The sequence below is a fragment of the Morus notabilis genome, unplaced genomic scaffold, assembly GCF_000414095.1.
Source record: "Morus notabilis unplaced genomic scaffold, ASM41409v2 Scaffold877, whole genome shotgun sequence".
Lineage (NCBI taxonomy): Eukaryota > Viridiplantae > Streptophyta > Magnoliopsida > Rosales > Moraceae > Morus > Morus notabilis.
Window position 1 is genome coordinate 160,952 of NW_010362737.1, and position 17,888 is coordinate 178,839.

Below are 17,888 nucleotides of genomic sequence, written 5' to 3' on the forward strand. Positions count from 1 at the left end.
AAAAAAAAGAAAGTAATCATAATAATAGAAATGAGTTTTTGGCAGCTCGAACGCAAAGATCGCAACGCAACGACAACCTCAAAATGTCTGGTGCTAACAGCCAACAGGACTGTCCAACCGTCATGCCTCGCGAAACACATAGGAAACAAGAGCCCGTGTAGTTCATAGATTAGAATCACGAGATTAAAATTATTTTTATTTTACGTGTGTTTTTTATGAAAAAAAATACTATAACAAATCATGAACCATAATTCGAATTAAAGAACGAATCCTCCAACTAAACGAGAAATGATCAGATCTAAAAATTCGTACCCACGTTGCTTGTTATCATTTTTTAAATCTGGTTATCCATACGTGTTATTTTTATAAATAAATGAAGTTATGTTGCCGTCAATCATTTAAAAAATAAAATAAAAGTTTACAAGGGTCCAAAGTTTGAAGTAGATTAGGCTTGCTTGTTATCATTTTTTAAATCTGGTTATCCATACGTGTTATTTTTATAAATAAATGAAGTTATGTTGCCGTCAATCATTTAAAAAATAAAATAAAAGTTTACAAGGGTCCAAAGTTTGAAGTAGAACAAATGTTACAAAATGAAGTTCAATAGTATTTTGTTATCGAGAAGAAAAGGTGAAATTTATCTTTTAAGTTTTCTAAAAAAATAGAATATTTAAGCAGGATGCTATTTTATACCACCTGTATGAATTATTTTTTCATAGTTGGATTAGTTTTTTAACGGTTAGATCTATAGCACGAATAGTTCTTTGTGACGCGTTATAAATTTTTAATACGAATTTGCATAAATCTGACCGCTAGAAAACTAATCTAATAGTAAAAACAATTGTTCCTACCGAGTCCCATATTTAATTTGGAAATGCCAATTCTCTTATGGCATGTTTACTTAGCAAGATTGAGGAATGAGAGTCAATCTCATTCTTTCTTTTCTTGAAACGAGAATATAATTGGTGAGCCCTACTCAAATTTGAGATTGAGAAGTGGGATTGACAATCTCACGCCCCTTATGCATTGGACTCTCATTCCTGGTATTGACTTAAATTACCATTACTTATAAAATATAATATGAAAAATAAAATTCAAAAAATATTAATTACAATATGTATTTTTTATTTTTTTTTGCCTAATATTAGCCTAATTATTGTTAATTTTACTATAATAAATATGTACTTTATCGTGTTTATTAAAATTAATACTGTATTTTAATTTTCAACACATTTTATTTTTTATTTTTATTTATTTTATTTAAATTTTGACAATTTATTTTCTTATTTTAAATAATTATGCAACTTATGTTTATTATTTTATCACCCTATAATTATAATAAGTATTTTAGTTAAGAAAAAATTTAATATAATAACTACACAATTTATTTTTTAAATTAAAAATATAAAATTTACTTAAAGGGTATATTAGTATTTTTATACCAGTATATTTTGATTCTGAATGTAAGTAAACATATAAATGAAATTTAAAATGACTCTAATTTTGAATACTATCATTAAATAAACAACTTAAGAGACGTTTGGTTTATAACCAAACATTCCCTTATTCTAACTCCGTTTGCTCACTCGAAATCGTACGCATTTCAAATCTTACCCACTCCGTCAGTATTGTGTACAAGCAATGAAAGTAATGTAGAGAGGTCGTTGATCATCGTCGTTGCCACCACTAGTATATAGCCATATAGGTCGTGTACATTTCTAGGTTTTCAAAACAAAATAAAAAAATAAAATAGAAAGAGTTGTGGCGCCTAGACATTTGGATATCTTCTAAAACACAAGTCATCTAAAACAAAAAAAGAAGTATAGTTTGTTTTAGCGATATCAATGGAGACACCAGCATGGTGTGCCCACTCTAAGGTCTCGTTCACTTCGCGGATTTGAGTTTTCAATTCGAGTTGAGATGTGACATTTGTTGAGAGCTTTTCACTGTAGCAGAAAAAGTTAGACGTGACATTTTCTGAGAGTTTTTTACTGTAAAAACTTAAAACTGAAAACTCGAATCAGTGAAGTGAACGAGGCCTAAGCTTTCTCGAAGAGCAATTCCTTCAGCTACTTGAGGGGAGAACTGACCTTGAATTCTTTATACTGACATGCCAAAATAGTCTCTCAAGCATCTCTAACAAATTAAATGAATAAAGTTTAGCATTTAATTTTTTATTAAGTATTTTTATATTGGGCGATTCATTTTTTGGCATTTGTAAACTTGGAATTGGAGTTAGAAAGTTAAGTAGGGGCGGGAGAATACCCCAAAAATTTCATCAATTTCATGTAAAAATCAAGTGAGACACGTTACATATATTATGTGGTGGGACAAATATAAAATTTCAAAATTTTAGAAATGCGAATTATAAATTTTGTCAGATTTCATATATAAAATTAAAAAGAAAAAAACAAGTATTTTTGTTTCCTGATAAGCGTGTTTTTTTACCACTACATCAAAAACCAACATCAATACAATTTTAATCAAGCAAATTGAAGAAAAAAATATATGGTTTGCACTAGACAATAGACATGTTTACTTTCATACAATCACATATTATTACATATAGATATTTAATTGAAGAAACTTAATAAATATTTCTGCTGCTCTGCCATGCTTTTTAATTAACCAGGTCTCTCCGCATATTTTCTGTTGAGGAGGGATCGGTGATCACATATTTTAAGGCATGATGATTTATACTTGACATTTGGAAGATGGAGTTTTTTTGCTAAACTTTGGCAAGTGCTTTCCGCCCAATATACAACCATTCAGGTTGAGACGCATAAATCATTTTGCTCCAAAAGTTGAGACGCATAAACTCTATTATTCAACTTGAACAATCCTTTATTTATCAAAAACCCACAATTGTCCTTAAAACCAATTTTACTTGTAGGGCAAAATTAGAGGTCCCTTATCAATTGTTATTCTTATTAGAAAAAATTGTTTAATTTATTTTAAAAGTGTATGAGTCTAGATTTTTATTTATTATTCTTGATTAATACTTTTTAACTAATATAATTATTTAACTAAAAAAGATATTAATTAATAATAAATAGTAAAAATCAGACAAATTTATCTCATTTTCTTTTATTATTATTATTATTATTATTATGATAAAAAAGAATTTGAGAAGCAATTTTGTATACGTCACCCGTTAAAATTTCAGGGACAGTTGCACCCGAACCACCGAATAAAACTACAATTTACTCGTAAATGACAATAATAAACAAACATTACTGAAAAATGACATGACATAAAAACGACAAAGTTTAGAAAAACGATATGTATAGAGAGCACAAGAACAATCCAATCACAAAAAAAAAAAAGGCTGAAGTTAGAGAACGAACATGTCTAGCAACAGCATCGGTTAGGAAAAAAAACAAAAAACAAAAAAGACGGAAATTCCAAAAACGACAAAAGAATACAATACTGAATAAACGACACAATAAGAAAATGGAACACTTCTTCTCAAATTAAAAAAGAAAAAGAAAAAGAAAAAAGAACACTGATCTCAAAATACATGTCTAATTTTTCCAAAAAGACAAAAGCAAACATTTCTACGCCCAAAAAAAAAAAGAACTTGAAAAACGACATCAACTGAAAACGACAAAAATCTAGGAACGGATCTCTAACCCATCGGCGTCCTTGTGGTGGTCGCAGCTGTCGCCGCCTGCCGGCGAAGGCGGAGAGAGAAAATTAGGGATCTGATGGAACGCAGAGTAAAAAGACGCAAAAGTCCCTATCCAGACCAACCTGCCAAAACCACCGATATTTTCACCTCTCTCCCCCATATCTCCTCCACACGTGGGGAAGTTGCGAAGGGTAATCTCGTAATTTCACTCCATTACGTGGCTGTAATCCATTACCCGAAAGGACAAAAAAAAAGCAAAAAAAAGCAAAAAAAAGAAAAAAAGAAAAAATCAAACAAAGCCAGTGGCTGAGCGACTGGCGTATATTGCGAAGGACCAAGATCCCCACTCGCTCTCATTCTCACGCGCCCCTTTCTCTCTCTTCTTTCTTTCTCTTTCTCTCTCCTCTTCCCCCTTCTTCTTTCTTCTGCTTCTTCTTTCTTCTTCGTCGAGTGTGAAACCAAACCCTCCCCAAATTGTGTCAAGCTCTACTGATCTTTAATTTCTGGGAAGGGTTAGGGTTATCCCTAATCGGGATATCTTTATCCTGATTCGGAAATCGAAGCGGAGAGAAGATGGGGATGAATTCGATAACCTCGGAGTCGAACAACGACCTCGATGAGCAGATCTCGCAGCTCATGCAGTGCAAGCCGCTCTCCGAACAACAGGTTCGATCTCCGCTTCTGTTTCGTACTTTTCTTGGATGATTTCTGGGTGTTGTGAGGATAATCTTGTTTTCTAGGGCCCCGTTTGGTTCCCGAGAAAATTTGGGATTTTTAGTTGATACTACTGGGTAAAGTTTGCTGTTTTTCGGTGAGTTAGCGGTTGATTTGTTTGTGGATTTTCCTCTTAATGACTGGAATTCTTTTCGGTTCTTTGCCCAATGCGACAAATCGGGTCGTTTTGAAAACCTGAAGGTTAGGGATTTTGATGGGTTGATTTGTGCTGAAATCAGTTTCTAGATGTGGAAAATGAACTTTCTTTTCTTCTGCGATGAGTTTTAGTGACCCATCAAGATTAGAGTTTTTGGGCGTTGTTTGATGAATTAGGAGATCTATTTGGGAAACCCAGAAGATTTGAAGAGGGACCGGATTTGAATCGGAAATTTCGAACCTTGAAGCTCAGATTCTGTTCTATTGGACAAAGACAAATTTTTTTTTTTTTTAGTTATTTCTTTATTTTCTTCATTGTTGGTTCCGTGCTAATGTAATATTACTTATTATTTGCTTTTCTATGGCTGTAGGTTAGAACATTATGTGAGAAGGCCAAAGAGATCTTAATGGAAGAAAGCAACGTTCAGGTATAGCTCTCCGTGCACTCTTGAAACTAATCATTTTACATCTAAAAAAAGTCCATTTTTCCTTGCAAAATGAAATAAAAGTTTGTTCGAGGTTTCAACATTCTTGGTGTTGGATTCGTGGGAAATGCACGTTTTATTTATTTGGAATTATTTGTATCTCTTTTTTAGTTTATTTGGTCTGTATTTAAGCAATTGGATTCTGTTTGATCAGTGAAGAAGAAAGTGTATGTTTAGTTGAGTGGGATAAACTAATTTCTTTATTTCCTGAATCACAGCCTGTTAAAAGCCCTGTGACAATTTGCGGTGATATTCACGGGCAATTTCATGACCTTGCTGAACTTTTTCGAATCGGAGGGAAGGTATCTATTCTGACTATGACCTTGCTGATCAGAGGAGTATCTTTAAATTCTTTTCAAGAAGAATCCCATGAAAGCCAAAAGTTTGTAAAGTTCGTCGTAGGAATTTTCGGTTTGTTTGTTCCATTTCTAAATGTAGTATCTTTGAGCTATTAACTAGATGTGATTTGGGACGATAACAAATTGGATATATGCACCTCTTGTAGAGAATAACTGATTGTGTTAATTTTCACTTCTTTCAATTGCAGAATTAATGTTCTTGTAGGCTTTATGGTAGTGGTGAACTTTTTTGTAATTAAATTCTATTTTATGGTGTTCATCGACAGTGTCCAGACACCAATTATTTGTTTATGGGAGACTATGTGGACCGTGGGTATTATTCTGTGGAGACTGTGACGGTATGTGGTAGCACTCATCTCTTAGGCATGAAGCTTTATCTTATGCTTTCCTGATATAACATAAATATGAAATTTATTGTTACTGTAGTAAAACCGTTTGTCAAGTACCTATATCGACTACTACGAGTACTTTGGTCGCTTTCTCTGCAATTTGATGCTTATTTTGTTTAATTAAAAAAATCCTATATTTGGTGTTTTTCTTCAAAAAAATAAAGTATAGTTATATTGCCCTGGATTTTTGAAATTGTAATGGTATAGTGACTGATTAGTTCATTCATTTCAGCTTCTTGTGGCCCTAAAAGTTCGTTATCCTCAGCGTATTACAATTCTTAGAGGAAACCATGAGAGTCGTCAGGTATTTGTTTATTTGTTTTTTTTTTTTTTTTTTTTTTTTTTTTTTTTTTTTTTTTTTTGAGTTATTAGAACTTGCATTGTGGCAATCATGGGAGACGAAAGGAAATATGGAACCAATTTTAAACAAGTTACTGAAACTTTGGACTAAACGATGCTACATTGAATGTGATTGATCTAACTATAGCTTCAATTTGTGGCAGATTACTCAAGTTTATGGGTTTTATGATGAATGTCTCCGAAAGTAAGTCTTCTGTGACGTATGGATAATATTGTAGTCTTAGATACTAAATATTAATTTATGTCTGCAGTTTATGTTACTCAAATTGCCATTGATTGCTTCCATGAGCTTTTCTATTGTACTAATCTGCCGACATTTTGAACTCATTAGAGTCCTTGTCTAAGTACTGAGACGTGATGTTATGGAAATAAGGTGGTCTAGTGTTCGGCTGCATTGCTTTAATAGGATAAACATTGATTCTTATTGGTGGTTTGATGCAGTTCTATGTAGGTGAATTTTTTGCCTTTTTGCTAATCAATAATAGCATCTGTGATGATTTATCTGCAGGTATGGCAATGCCAATGTCTGGAAGATCTTTACAGACCTTTTTGACTATTTTCCACTGACTGCATTGGTTAGTAAATTTTTTTGTGCTATTAAATAACTACAATGAATAGGGATGGGAACAGAATTGGCATGCTAACTATGAAAAGATCTTGTCTACAACAACAAACCTTAATCCCAACTTAATGGAGGTCGGTTATATGGATTTCACTTTTTCACACGGCTTTGTTCGAAATTAAACTTTTTTGAAAGCCTAGATCTAGAATGTCTTTTCTAACAACTTCGGTCCACGTAATTCTTGGTCTACCTCTTCCTCTCTTAGTATTAGGTATAAGAATGTCATCTCAAGCACGAACTGGTGTTTCTAGTGGTCTACGTTGGACATACCCGAACCACCTCAAGCGGCCTTCGCGCACCTTATCTTCTATTGGTGCCATACCTATTTTACTACGAATAACTTCATTCCTTATGCGATCCATTCTCGTATGACCACTCATCCATCTTAACATACGCATTTCTGCCACACTCATCTTAGATATATGTTGTCTTTTAATGGCCCAACATTCACTACCATATAATATAGCTGGGCGGATTATAGTCCTGTAGAACTTTCCTTTCAACTTAATAGGCATATCTCCCGTAATATTCTTCCACTTAATCCACCCTGGCTTAATCCTATGTTGAATATCCTCTTCTATATTTCCTTCGTACTGCACTATAGACCTAAGGTACTTAAACTTCCTAGAAGCGCCAATCTCCACACCATCTAAAGAAATTTCATCACTCTGATTACTTGAGTTACTAAACCTACAATGCATGCATTCAGTTTTCGTCCTACTTAACTTAAATCCCTTCGTCTAGAGTCTGTCTCCACAGTTCTAACTTACGGTTAACTCATTCCCTATGTTCATCAACTAAAACTATATCATCCGCAAAAAGCATACACGAATAAACTCAATCTTGGATTTCTCTTGTCAGCTCATCCACCACGATGGTGAAAAGATAAAGACTAAGAGCAGATCCTTGATGAAGGCCGATCCGAATGGGAAACTCTGTCGTGTAGCTTCCAGCAGTTCTCACACTCGTGACCATCCCATCGTACATGTTCTTAATTACCTTAATATACCTCACATGCACTTTTCTCTTTTCTAGCACCCACTATAAAACTTCTCTCGGCATCCTATCATATGTCTTTTCTAAATCTATAAAGACCATATGTAGGTCTGTCTTGGCTTCTCTGTACCTTTCCATCAGCATCCTAAGAAGAAAAATGACTTTCGTGGCATGAAGCCATTGGTTACCTGAGATGGTGGTTGTGGTCCTTAATCTCATTTTTATAACTTTCTCCCAAAGTTTCATAGTGTGACTTATTAACTTTATGCCCTTATAATTGTTACAATTCAGCACATCTCCTTTATTCTTGAAGATGGGGACAAGAATATTTTTCCTCCATGCATCAGGCATATCCTTCTTCTTTAGTATCTCATTAAAAAGCTTGGTGAGTCACACAATTCCAGCATCTCTTAACGTCATTCAAACCTCTATTGAAATATCATCAAGCCCACATGTCTTCTCCTTTTTCATCTTCCGCAGTGCAGTTTTAACTTTTGAGACTCTGATTCCTCTTGTATACATCACATTAGTTTCTCCTTGTGACCTAAGATTGTCAAACTCTATCGCATGATCATCATTATAAAGCTTCTTAAAGTAACTCCTCCACATTTTCTTAATGTCTTTATCTCTTGTCAGAACGTGATCCGTATCATTCTTAACACACTTCACTTGATTTAGGTCCCTAACACTTCTTTTCTCTAATTTTAGCTAGTTTATATATATCATTCTCTCATTCTCTAGTCCCATATTTTCTATATACCTCATCTAAGTAGGTAGAACAAGCCTTACCAACTGCTCGTTTAGTTTTTTTTTTCACTTTGTACTTATTAAAAGTTTCAACATCCTTACGTTTTGGTAAATCTCTATATAAATCCCTCTTGGTCCTAATAGTCTTTTGAACTTCTTCACTCGACCATCAGGTTTTTTTCCCAGGGGGCCTTTACCTCTAGATTCCCCTAGTATCTCCTTTGCCACTTTTCTAATACAGCTGGCCATGACATCCCATATAGTATTTACATCACCTGCATATGACCAAGTAGCCTCATTTAACAACTTCTCTTTAAAGGTCAATTGCTTTATTCCATTAAAATGCCACCAACGAGTTCGTGAGAGGTGGTTTATCTTAATCCTTCTATAGCAAAGCATAATAATTATATCCCCTATTTGCTTAATCTCAACTACGTCATTCTTCACAGTTTTGTCCACTAGAATACAAACTCTATTGCGATTTCTTTCCCAACCTGTATACCATAATTTGTGTCTTAAATTTTCAATCTCCTTTGCTTTCTCTCCTATCCACTTCGTTTTCTGTAAGCATAAAATGTTAATTCTTCTTCTTACCATAACATCTACTAACTCCATAGATTTACCAGTTAAAGAACCTACATTACAACTACCTAGACGAATTTTCCTATCAATGGACTAGCTCTGTCCCTTGCACACGTCCATGAATGTACAAGGACCCCCCTTGCATATTTTTCACCATATCCGGGCCCCGACATGGCGCATGGGTTCGCTTTTCCCCCCGCACACGTCCATGAATGTGCGAAGACCCCTGCACACTAAAGATCTTCTTGTCTAATTATTATTATTATTTTTTTTATCCTAAAAGCAAGAGCTTTTTGTTAGCTGTTTCCACGCTTTGTAACTGGTTTTTAAATCGTCGTAGTTTTTTTTTGTGTTTTGCCAGTAGCCAATAACTTATAGTCCCAAGTATTTTAGTTTTTATTTTTATTTTTTCATAAATTTCAGGTTGAGTCGGAAATATTTTGTCTGCATGGTGGATTGTCCCCTTCCATTGAAACCCTTGATAGCATACGGAATTTTGATCGTGTTCAAGAGGTTCCTCATGAAGGGCCCATGTGTGATCTGTTATGGTCTGACCCAGATGACCGTTGTGGCTGGGGTATTTCTCCTCGTGGTGCTGGATATACTTTTGGCCAGGTGACTCCAGACATCCTTATTATATTAGTATATTGTTGCCGGACATTTTTCTTAAGTTCAATGATTCCTTTTTATTTTTTTATTTTTTTATTTTTTGTGTAATGCTCTCCTTGCCTTTACATAGATAGTTCTTCTGATTTAGTATTGGCATTCTTTATTGCAGGACATATCTGAACAATTCAATCATACAAACAACTTAAAGCTTATTGCAAGAGCGCATCAGTTGGTTATGGATGGATTTAACTGGGCCCATGTAATTATCCTATCCCTTATTCTGAAATATTCGTTGCCTTTCTTGTTTTCAGTATGGAAAGAACTAAGTTGTTTTTACACTAAATTTTTGGTTTGTTGGAACAGGAGCAAAAGGTGGTTACTATATTTAGTGCACCTAATTACTGCTATCGCTGTGGGAACATGGCTTCTATTTTGGAAGTCGATGACTGCAAGAACCACACTTTCATTCAGGTCTCTCTCTTTCTCTCTCTCATCTCATGTAGTGGTTGCATGTTTCCAATGCGTGAAAACTGATTTCAATATGCATGTTGTTGCAGTTTGAACCAGCTCCTAGGAGAGGAGAGCCCGACGTCACGCGTAGAACTCCGGATTACTTCTTATAAGGTGGTTGAAACGCTCGCTGTTATTCTAGTTACTTATTCCACTCATGTTCTGGTGGTTGTGCAAGATGACTCAGGTTTAGAATCTACGGTTCTACCTTCTGATGGTTTTGTGGGATAGGATCTATCAAAAATAGAACATAAGCTCTGCCTACTGATTTGTCTTACACTTGAAACATCGCTGGATTTTGCGTCAAGAGAGATCGCCAAGATGATTGTTTTAGTCTGTATCATATCCAGCAGAAATATGTGGATATGTACTCTCTTTTTTTGTTCTTTTTTGTTTCTTCCCCATTTTTCCTTGCCTCGTTGTTTATGTCACCCTTCCCCATTCTTTGATGGTTTGAGTATGGGTGAATGGATTTTATAATTAGTGGATATTTTGCCCTCTTATCCCATTACTTAAGTAGTTATGGTCTGATTTAAAAGGATTGTTCTTAAGACGTTTGTTCTTTGTTATGATTTTCCTCCAACTGTTGCTATGCATGCAATTAGTTATTGTTACCTCAAAAAGCGTGTGTTTTGTGTATATGTATAGTGTGTGTGTATATGTATAGTGTGTGTTGCTATGCATGCAATTAGTTATTGTTACCTCAAAAAGCGTGTGTTTTGTGTATATGTATTGTATATGTATTGTGTGTGTGTGAATTTTGGTTTCCTCAAAGAGTTGCTCTCATTGATAAATTATTTTTATTCTGAGGTAAGGGACATTATTCGTTCTAGTTGTTTCCATTTAGTATATCGACTTTTCCAAGGTGATAGCGATAATCCCATATCTGTATTTGGCCGACGAATGAATGAGATTCATATGATAACCTTGATTATGTCCCATTTCCATACCACAAGTGCCCGTTATGAAGAGGCATTTCACGTGGACAGCTGTTTTCTTGTATTTTGTATAGTTGCATGATAAGGAGAGATGGTTTGATTGCTTTAGTTTATGGAATATGATGGCACCACCTGGGCCTGGTACTGGCTTTGATTGCTTGTTGGCTTTTGATTGCTTGTTTAAGTGTTCAAATAGATAGTCTGAATCAGAATTTAAATTTTATAAGAGAAAATATAGTAGCATAACTTTTTAAATAAATTTTTTTTTTTTTTTTTTTTTTTTTGTGAAAAAAGAACGCTATTTGACCTAAAATTAGGATAGTTTGAACTTTCAAGTCAAACATGCATTCTATGCTAACGTCCATTTGCATTCTTTTTCACCTAAATGTCTCCCTGCCATTTGCATTCTTTTTAGCTCCTTTGCACATCTGCATAGCATTGCCTGCTCTAATCAATGAACAGACTGCATTCTCATTAGCGCAAATAATGTTGTGCTGATTTAAGCAATACAATATACGATTTTTACAAAATTGAAAGGACATCATATCCAATAAGGACTTTCTAATTACTTATACAAGCATTACAAGCTCAGCTGAGAGAATAGGGATGGAACAAGATCTACCACAGCCCAAGCAAGTCCAGCATACTGAAGGAACCTTATACCTGTGTCAATGTCAAACGCTTCTTGATTGGAGAAGAAAAATAATTTTTGCATATAACCTGCTTGCTTGAAATCGTCCGATTTTTTCGAGTTTTTCCCATTGCTTGATTTACCAAGTGTAGGGATGTAGGTGGTCGATCTTATTGGGATTCCCAAAGCATTTGACACGATGGGAAGAATCCATTTAGCAAGAGCCTTGCTACAGAACTTCACAACAAGTATTGTTGGTATTCCCACAAGCATTCTTCCAACAAAAGTAGAGAATGGAAGTTGAGTAGTGAATACGCGTGGGACAGCTTCGTGGTGAAACTGGTGGTATGTTTGCTGAACACCGGTTACCTGCAAGACATCGCGCTTGTTAATTATACATGTTGCAACTTGCACAAAGAAAACATATTTGTATCACCGCAATTACTTAATAAACAATGAATTGAGAAAGAAAAAAGATCTTGAGCAGCTTTCAATGCTAAACTTAAACTTGTGTGTTCTGTAATACACACACACACACAGAGACGGAGTCCATCATAATACAGTCCTATGTTGAATTTGTGTTCATCAAAGAAGTAAAAGGAAGCAAAAGATTAGTTTTGCTTACAATTCCCAATGCAACACCATTGAAGGCCGTGTGAAACTCAAAACTTGGAGTTGGGAACTCCGGAGTTGGATAAGCGAAAAGCAATAAGAAGCTTAGAGCACCCCAAAAGGTTGTAACTGCACGGAAAACAGTACAAGAAAACCATGAATAAGCAGGAAGCTTTGCCAAAACACAAATTTTCAAGTCAATATCTTTTAATAGTGTGATCTCATTATGGTCATTCATGATTCAAATAGTGCAATAGTGGATAATCCAACAAGAAGTGTACATACCATTTTGTCCCGAGACTATAAAATTGTCAACGTATTCATGAACTATAAGCCAAAAAGCAAGAATCACCAATCCCATAGCAAGTCCACTTATGACATCGATCAAACTATGCATTCCAAGGTAAATTCTTCCTATCAAGGACACAAAAAATTAGCTTTGTAATTTACCACCAAATGAAAAAAGAGAACAAAGCTTCCCACAATACAAGAAGAAATTAAAAAGATCAACTTACCAAAACCAATGAGGCTCACAAGCAAGGAAACAAGGAGAACTCCAGCAAAATTCAAAAAGGCGCTTTCAAGTTGAGTGTAAGACAGAACATAGTACAATAGGAAACTGGAAAAACGCCAAATAAGGAAGAATTTTTAATCCAGATGAAAAAACATATCCACAATTGTGGAGCCACATAGCAAGTCCTATATATGTACTGCTAATGCTGCAAAAATACCTTGCTAAGAAAAATATAACCAGTAGGATAAAAAAAATTGCATCACATTTCTACAATCATTAAGCAAACTCCCTCATAAAATAGGGCGGTCCAGTCCTTCACAGAGGATCATTTATACCGTAACATGTAGAAGTGAAGGGTGTAACATGACATTTTAACAAATAACAATGACTTTGAAAGGGTGTAACAATGATTTAGACTGAATGAATTCCTCAGTATTACACCTTTCTAATGTTATTGTTACGTAGAATAAACGTCATTTTTTTGGCATTAAATTTACTTACACCTCCAACTTCCACGTGATACATTGTAGAAGGGTCCTCAGCGAAGGACCTTAGCCTTTACGTAAGTTTATAACAGATATATCGAATCATAACAAGTTCATCACTTTCTCACTATGCAGACAACAAGGCTATTGTTCAGAGAATCAGAGGTTATAACTTATAACCCTATTAAAACCATAACCTAACCCTACTTTTTAGCTACTTCTGTCTTCTCAAAAGGAAAAAATAAAAATAAAAAAATTGAAGAGAAAAAGATTGATACCCAGATAAGCAAACTGTATTAAGAGTGTGAGAAGAAGGCAATCCATATTCCATAGCATTATCTTCCTCATCCTTTGTAGCAGTAATTCTCCTTATAGGTGGAGAACTTGGTCTAGGAGCTGATACGACATCCTATTGGACACAAAACACCAAAAACATCTAGCTTAATAAATTTTTTTTTGTTTTATTTATTTATTTTTTTAAAAGAGATTGGTCAAAACAAAACTCATCAACCAAATTAACTACCTTTATACAGTTTCCCAAATAATCACAAAAAGCCATCAGCAAAGTCATCTGCCTTGCCAATTTTCCATGCCCAGTCTACAAACAAACACAAAGGCATTAAGCAAAAAACTTGTAAAAATCAAAATTGACCATTTCAACTGAGAAAAAATAGAAAGTAAAGCGTACCCAGAAAAGCAAAGGGAGAAAGGCTGTGTAAAAGGGCACAGAAACAATACAGGACAGCCCAGAGAAGAGAGAATCCAAAAACCCATTATGGTATTTCTGCAAAAAATTTTAAAAAATAAATTAAAAACAAAGAAAATATCAAATGAAAACAAAATAGAGAAAATTGAAGAAGATGATGATCTGGGTCATTTTGAAAAGGGTTGAAAAATGGTGGGAACCTGGATCTGGATAATGAGAGGAGTTCCTGTGACGACATGGTGAGAGACCCACGATTGGAGCAAAGATCTAAGCTTTTGGGTGACATTGAAGAACGAAGAAACGACAACCCATGAGACAATTCCGCAGAGAGCCGTCAATTGCCACGCTGAAATGCTCTCCATTCCTCTTTCTCTCTCTCTCTCTCTCTATCTAAAACCAGTGGCTAGTTGGAAACAAGACCCAGAATAAAAAATAAAAAAAAAATTAAGAAAAGTAGTTTTATTGGGTCTTGGCTGGATTTTGGCTGGCGGAGATTGCAAAATCCAGCAACACGGGAAGAGGAGAGAAGTTTCTCACACCTGAAATATCACAAATAAGTCAAAAGGAATTTTTGAACACGAGAGAAACTCTTCCATCTTTGAATTTCCACCCGTGTTTCCTTTATTAAGAACATCGGTATTCTTTTTTTTTTTTAACAGCAAAATTTGTATTAAAATTTATTTATTTTATATCATTTTTATTTTAATATAATTTTAAACAAATCTAACAGTTAAAATTTAACAAAACAAAAACACAAGTATTCAAGAATGGATTAGAAACTTTTTTTTTTTTTAAAAGAGGGGTAATAGCTCTATTAATAACTAATTTTGAGATAGTGATATTTTAAGTTTTGAACTTTAAAATTAGGATTAATTATAAAAATTTATCTTAAATTATATCTCTTCTAACACTTTATCCATTAATTTTTAAAATGTAACTTCTGTTCTTCATGAATAATGAAATGTTAATAAAAAAGCTCCATCCGTCAAGTCTCTTAAATTATATCTCTTCTAACACTTTATCCATTAATTTTTAAAATGTAACTTATGTTCTTCATGAATAATGAAATGTTAATAAAAAAGCTCCATCCGTCAAGTTTTTAACTAAAGTTGGCATTTATTTTACTATTTTGGGAATATTTTGATAATTTTATGGTTTAAAATTTAATTCGAATTTTAACTAATTTAAATATTCAAAAAAATTAGGGTTGACAATCCGAGTAGCGACATGATGACATGACTCGAAACCCACACGAAGTTAGCGGGTTTAGGTTTATCATAAGTAGGTTTGGATCAAAATCAGGTCGAACCCATGAAACACAATTAAATAGCTTGTCGTTTTCAAGATGACTCATCAATCCGTAATTAACCCACCGTAACCCGTTTATTAAATGTGTCATATTTGGGTAACATGAATACACAATGTAATTACAACCCGTTTGTTACCTATTTTTACAAATATATATATATATATATTTGAAGAAAAACATGTTGAGAAATAGGTTGACACGACCTTATTATCACTCATTTTATAAATGGGTTAATAAACGGGTTATTAGAAATATGTTGACACGATACTATTATGACATGTTTAATAAATGGGTTAGTCGTGTCGTGTCGTGTCAACCTGTCAATATACATGTCGCGTTTAGGTTTTATATTTCGACACGAATAATAAATGAGTCATGTTCGCGTCAGATCTTACCGTGTCAATTGAGGGAGTCAACACGACACAACAACACGAATTGCCACCCCTAAAAAACTTCATAATTTTTTTTTACTCTACTAAAAACAGATGGATAAAATTTTAAAAATATTAGCTTATATAAATTTTAAAAACTTCATAAATTTTCAATTTTTTTTAAATTAAAAAAAAAGAAGGATGAAAGTATGACTCAAAATATTAGCTTATATAAGCATCTCTAGGTTATATATAAATAGTTAAACAAATTGCTTATGATTTTTTTTTATTATTTTCTAGAAAATTATGGAGGCATGACCGTTGCTATTATAGTTGATTAATGGCTTTTTTGCATGGGTGTCCCCTCAATTTATCGTCTCTAAACTAAAAATTATGGCGATTAACCCTTGAATTTTGAAATCCTTACATAACAAGTGTAATTGAAAACAATGTTAGATTTTTGACAAATTTTCTTCACATGAGCAGCACGTTGCTTTGAGAGGAGGGTATACTAGGTCTTTTTGATCAAATTACGAATTAACAAAAAAATAAAATAAATAAAACATATAAAGTAGCAAGAACCCTAGTCCCACCCTTCACCTTCTCCCTTACCCCCGTTTCACTCACTGTCGGCCCCCCACCCTACCTGATGCCGACGTTACAATGAATCTCTAGTGTCACAACGCAAATGAAGCCATTGCAACAAATAACCATATCCAACAAAATCTAGATAGAATAATTTTTGACAAACAAAGGAAAAGTAAAGCTTGATGTCGAAATTGGCACTGACGACGACAAGATTACTAGAGAAAGGACTGAAATCTAGAGTTAAGACTGGTTACCAATTAATCTGCATACCCTTCGTTGTCTTCCTCTTCTTCGAATTTGGTGTTTCAACTCTTTGTTAGGGTTTTGATTTTGAAAAAAGCAATTGCTTTTGGGCAACAAGTAAGAGGAAGGGGCGTTTCATCTTTTCTCAAGGATTTATTTTTATTTTTGGAGATGTACCAATGTACACATAGCTTCTATATGAAAGTCATTTGAGGATTCTCCGCCCCTCTTATGAAAACTGATAAGTTTGACAATTTTTAAACAAAATATATGGTCGATGAAAATATATGTGCCTTTTTTCATCTTAAGCAATGCAGTTCCATTTAGGACTCTGGCTTTGTTTTGTTGGTAGTCATGTTATTGATGATTTGTTCCTTCCAAAAAAAAAAGAAAAAATATTGTTGCTGGTTTGTATTTAAAATAAACATATAAAGAGATGTTCCAGTCTTGCTTGTGTTTCTTGTTCCTTGGAAAGTTGCAGGTTGAAAGATTCAAGCGCGGTTTTTGTTCTCTTTCTCAGTTTTAAAAATTTTTCTCATTTTTATTTCTTAAAATAAATGATATAGGTTAAATTTCAAGCATAAAGACCTAGGGCTTGTATGGTTCATGCGTTTAAACCAACAATTCTTGATTTTGACATTTAAAATTTAAATTTTTTATGAGAGAAAAATATTACAGCAGAATCAAAACTATGAGTTTAAACGCAACAAACAAACGAGCCCCTAGTATACCCTCTTTCAAAAGTCACGTGATTCTCATGTGAAGAAAATCCATCCAAAATTTAACATCATTTTCAATTAGACTTGGTATGCAAGAATTTTAAAGTTTGAGTGGTCAATTACCATAATTTTTAGCTTGGACTGATTTGCAAATTGCAATAAGTTGAGGGGCACTCATGCAAAAAAGCCTTGATTAATTGGATGGCAGTTTTTTTTTTTTTTAGTTAATAGGGTGGCAGTTGGCGCATGACTCTACCGCGTTGTGCAAAGTTGACCACAAAACTAGTTTGAGGTTTGAAGGAAGGTTTGACCTCTCAAATTCATAACAAACTTTTCTTTTGGGGCGTTTGGTATGGGGTAATCATAAGGGTAAGAATGAGAATCTTTCATATTCCCATGCTTGATATAATTATTAGACTTTTTTAAAACCCAGGAAAGTGAAATCCATGGGTTTCACATTACCACATTTTGAGGTAATCCTAAACCCACCCAATAGGGTGTTATTCAAATTTCCAAGAATATCAAAATCATGAAAATCTCATAATAATAATAATAATAATAGTAATAGTAATAATAATAATAATAATAATAATAATAATAATAATAATAATA

The 17,888-nt window shown here is 33.9% G+C and overlaps 2 protein-coding genes across 2 annotated transcripts; one reads left to right on the plus strand and one right to left on the minus strand.

Moving 5' to 3' along the window:
• The first annotated feature begins 3,914 nt into the window (after window positions 1–3,914).
• LOC21390729 (serine/threonine-protein phosphatase PP2A-4 catalytic subunit) lies at window positions 3,915–10,783 on the plus strand. Its single transcript, XM_024168638.1, has 11 exons — window positions 3,915–4,297; window positions 4,873–4,929; window positions 5,205–5,288; window positions 5,612–5,683; window positions 5,967–6,038; window positions 6,238–6,278; window positions 6,603–6,669; window positions 9,465–9,656; window positions 9,820–9,909; window positions 10,014–10,121; window positions 10,208–10,783. Exons 1-11 carry the CDS (start codon window positions 4,205–4,207, stop codon window positions 10,271–10,273), a joined length of 942 nt encoding a protein of 313 aa, XP_024024406.1. The 5' UTR covers window positions 3,915–4,204; the 3' UTR covers window positions 10,274–10,783.
• A 748-nt stretch (window positions 10,784–11,531) lies between these two features.
• On the minus strand, window positions 11,532–14,654 carry LOC21390730 (lipid phosphate phosphatase delta). Its single transcript, XM_010102788.2, has 8 exons — window positions 14,247–14,654; window positions 14,029–14,124; window positions 13,864–13,938; window positions 13,619–13,749; window positions 12,857–12,960; window positions 12,627–12,755; window positions 12,355–12,470; window positions 11,532–12,098 (listed from the first exon to the last, which is right to left on the minus strand). Exons 1-8 carry the CDS (start codon window positions 14,406–14,408, stop codon window positions 11,679–11,681), a joined length of 1,233 nt encoding a protein of 410 aa, XP_010101090.1. The 5' UTR covers window positions 14,409–14,654; the 3' UTR covers window positions 11,532–11,678.
• Between the last annotated feature and the right edge of the window lie 3,234 nt (window positions 14,655–17,888).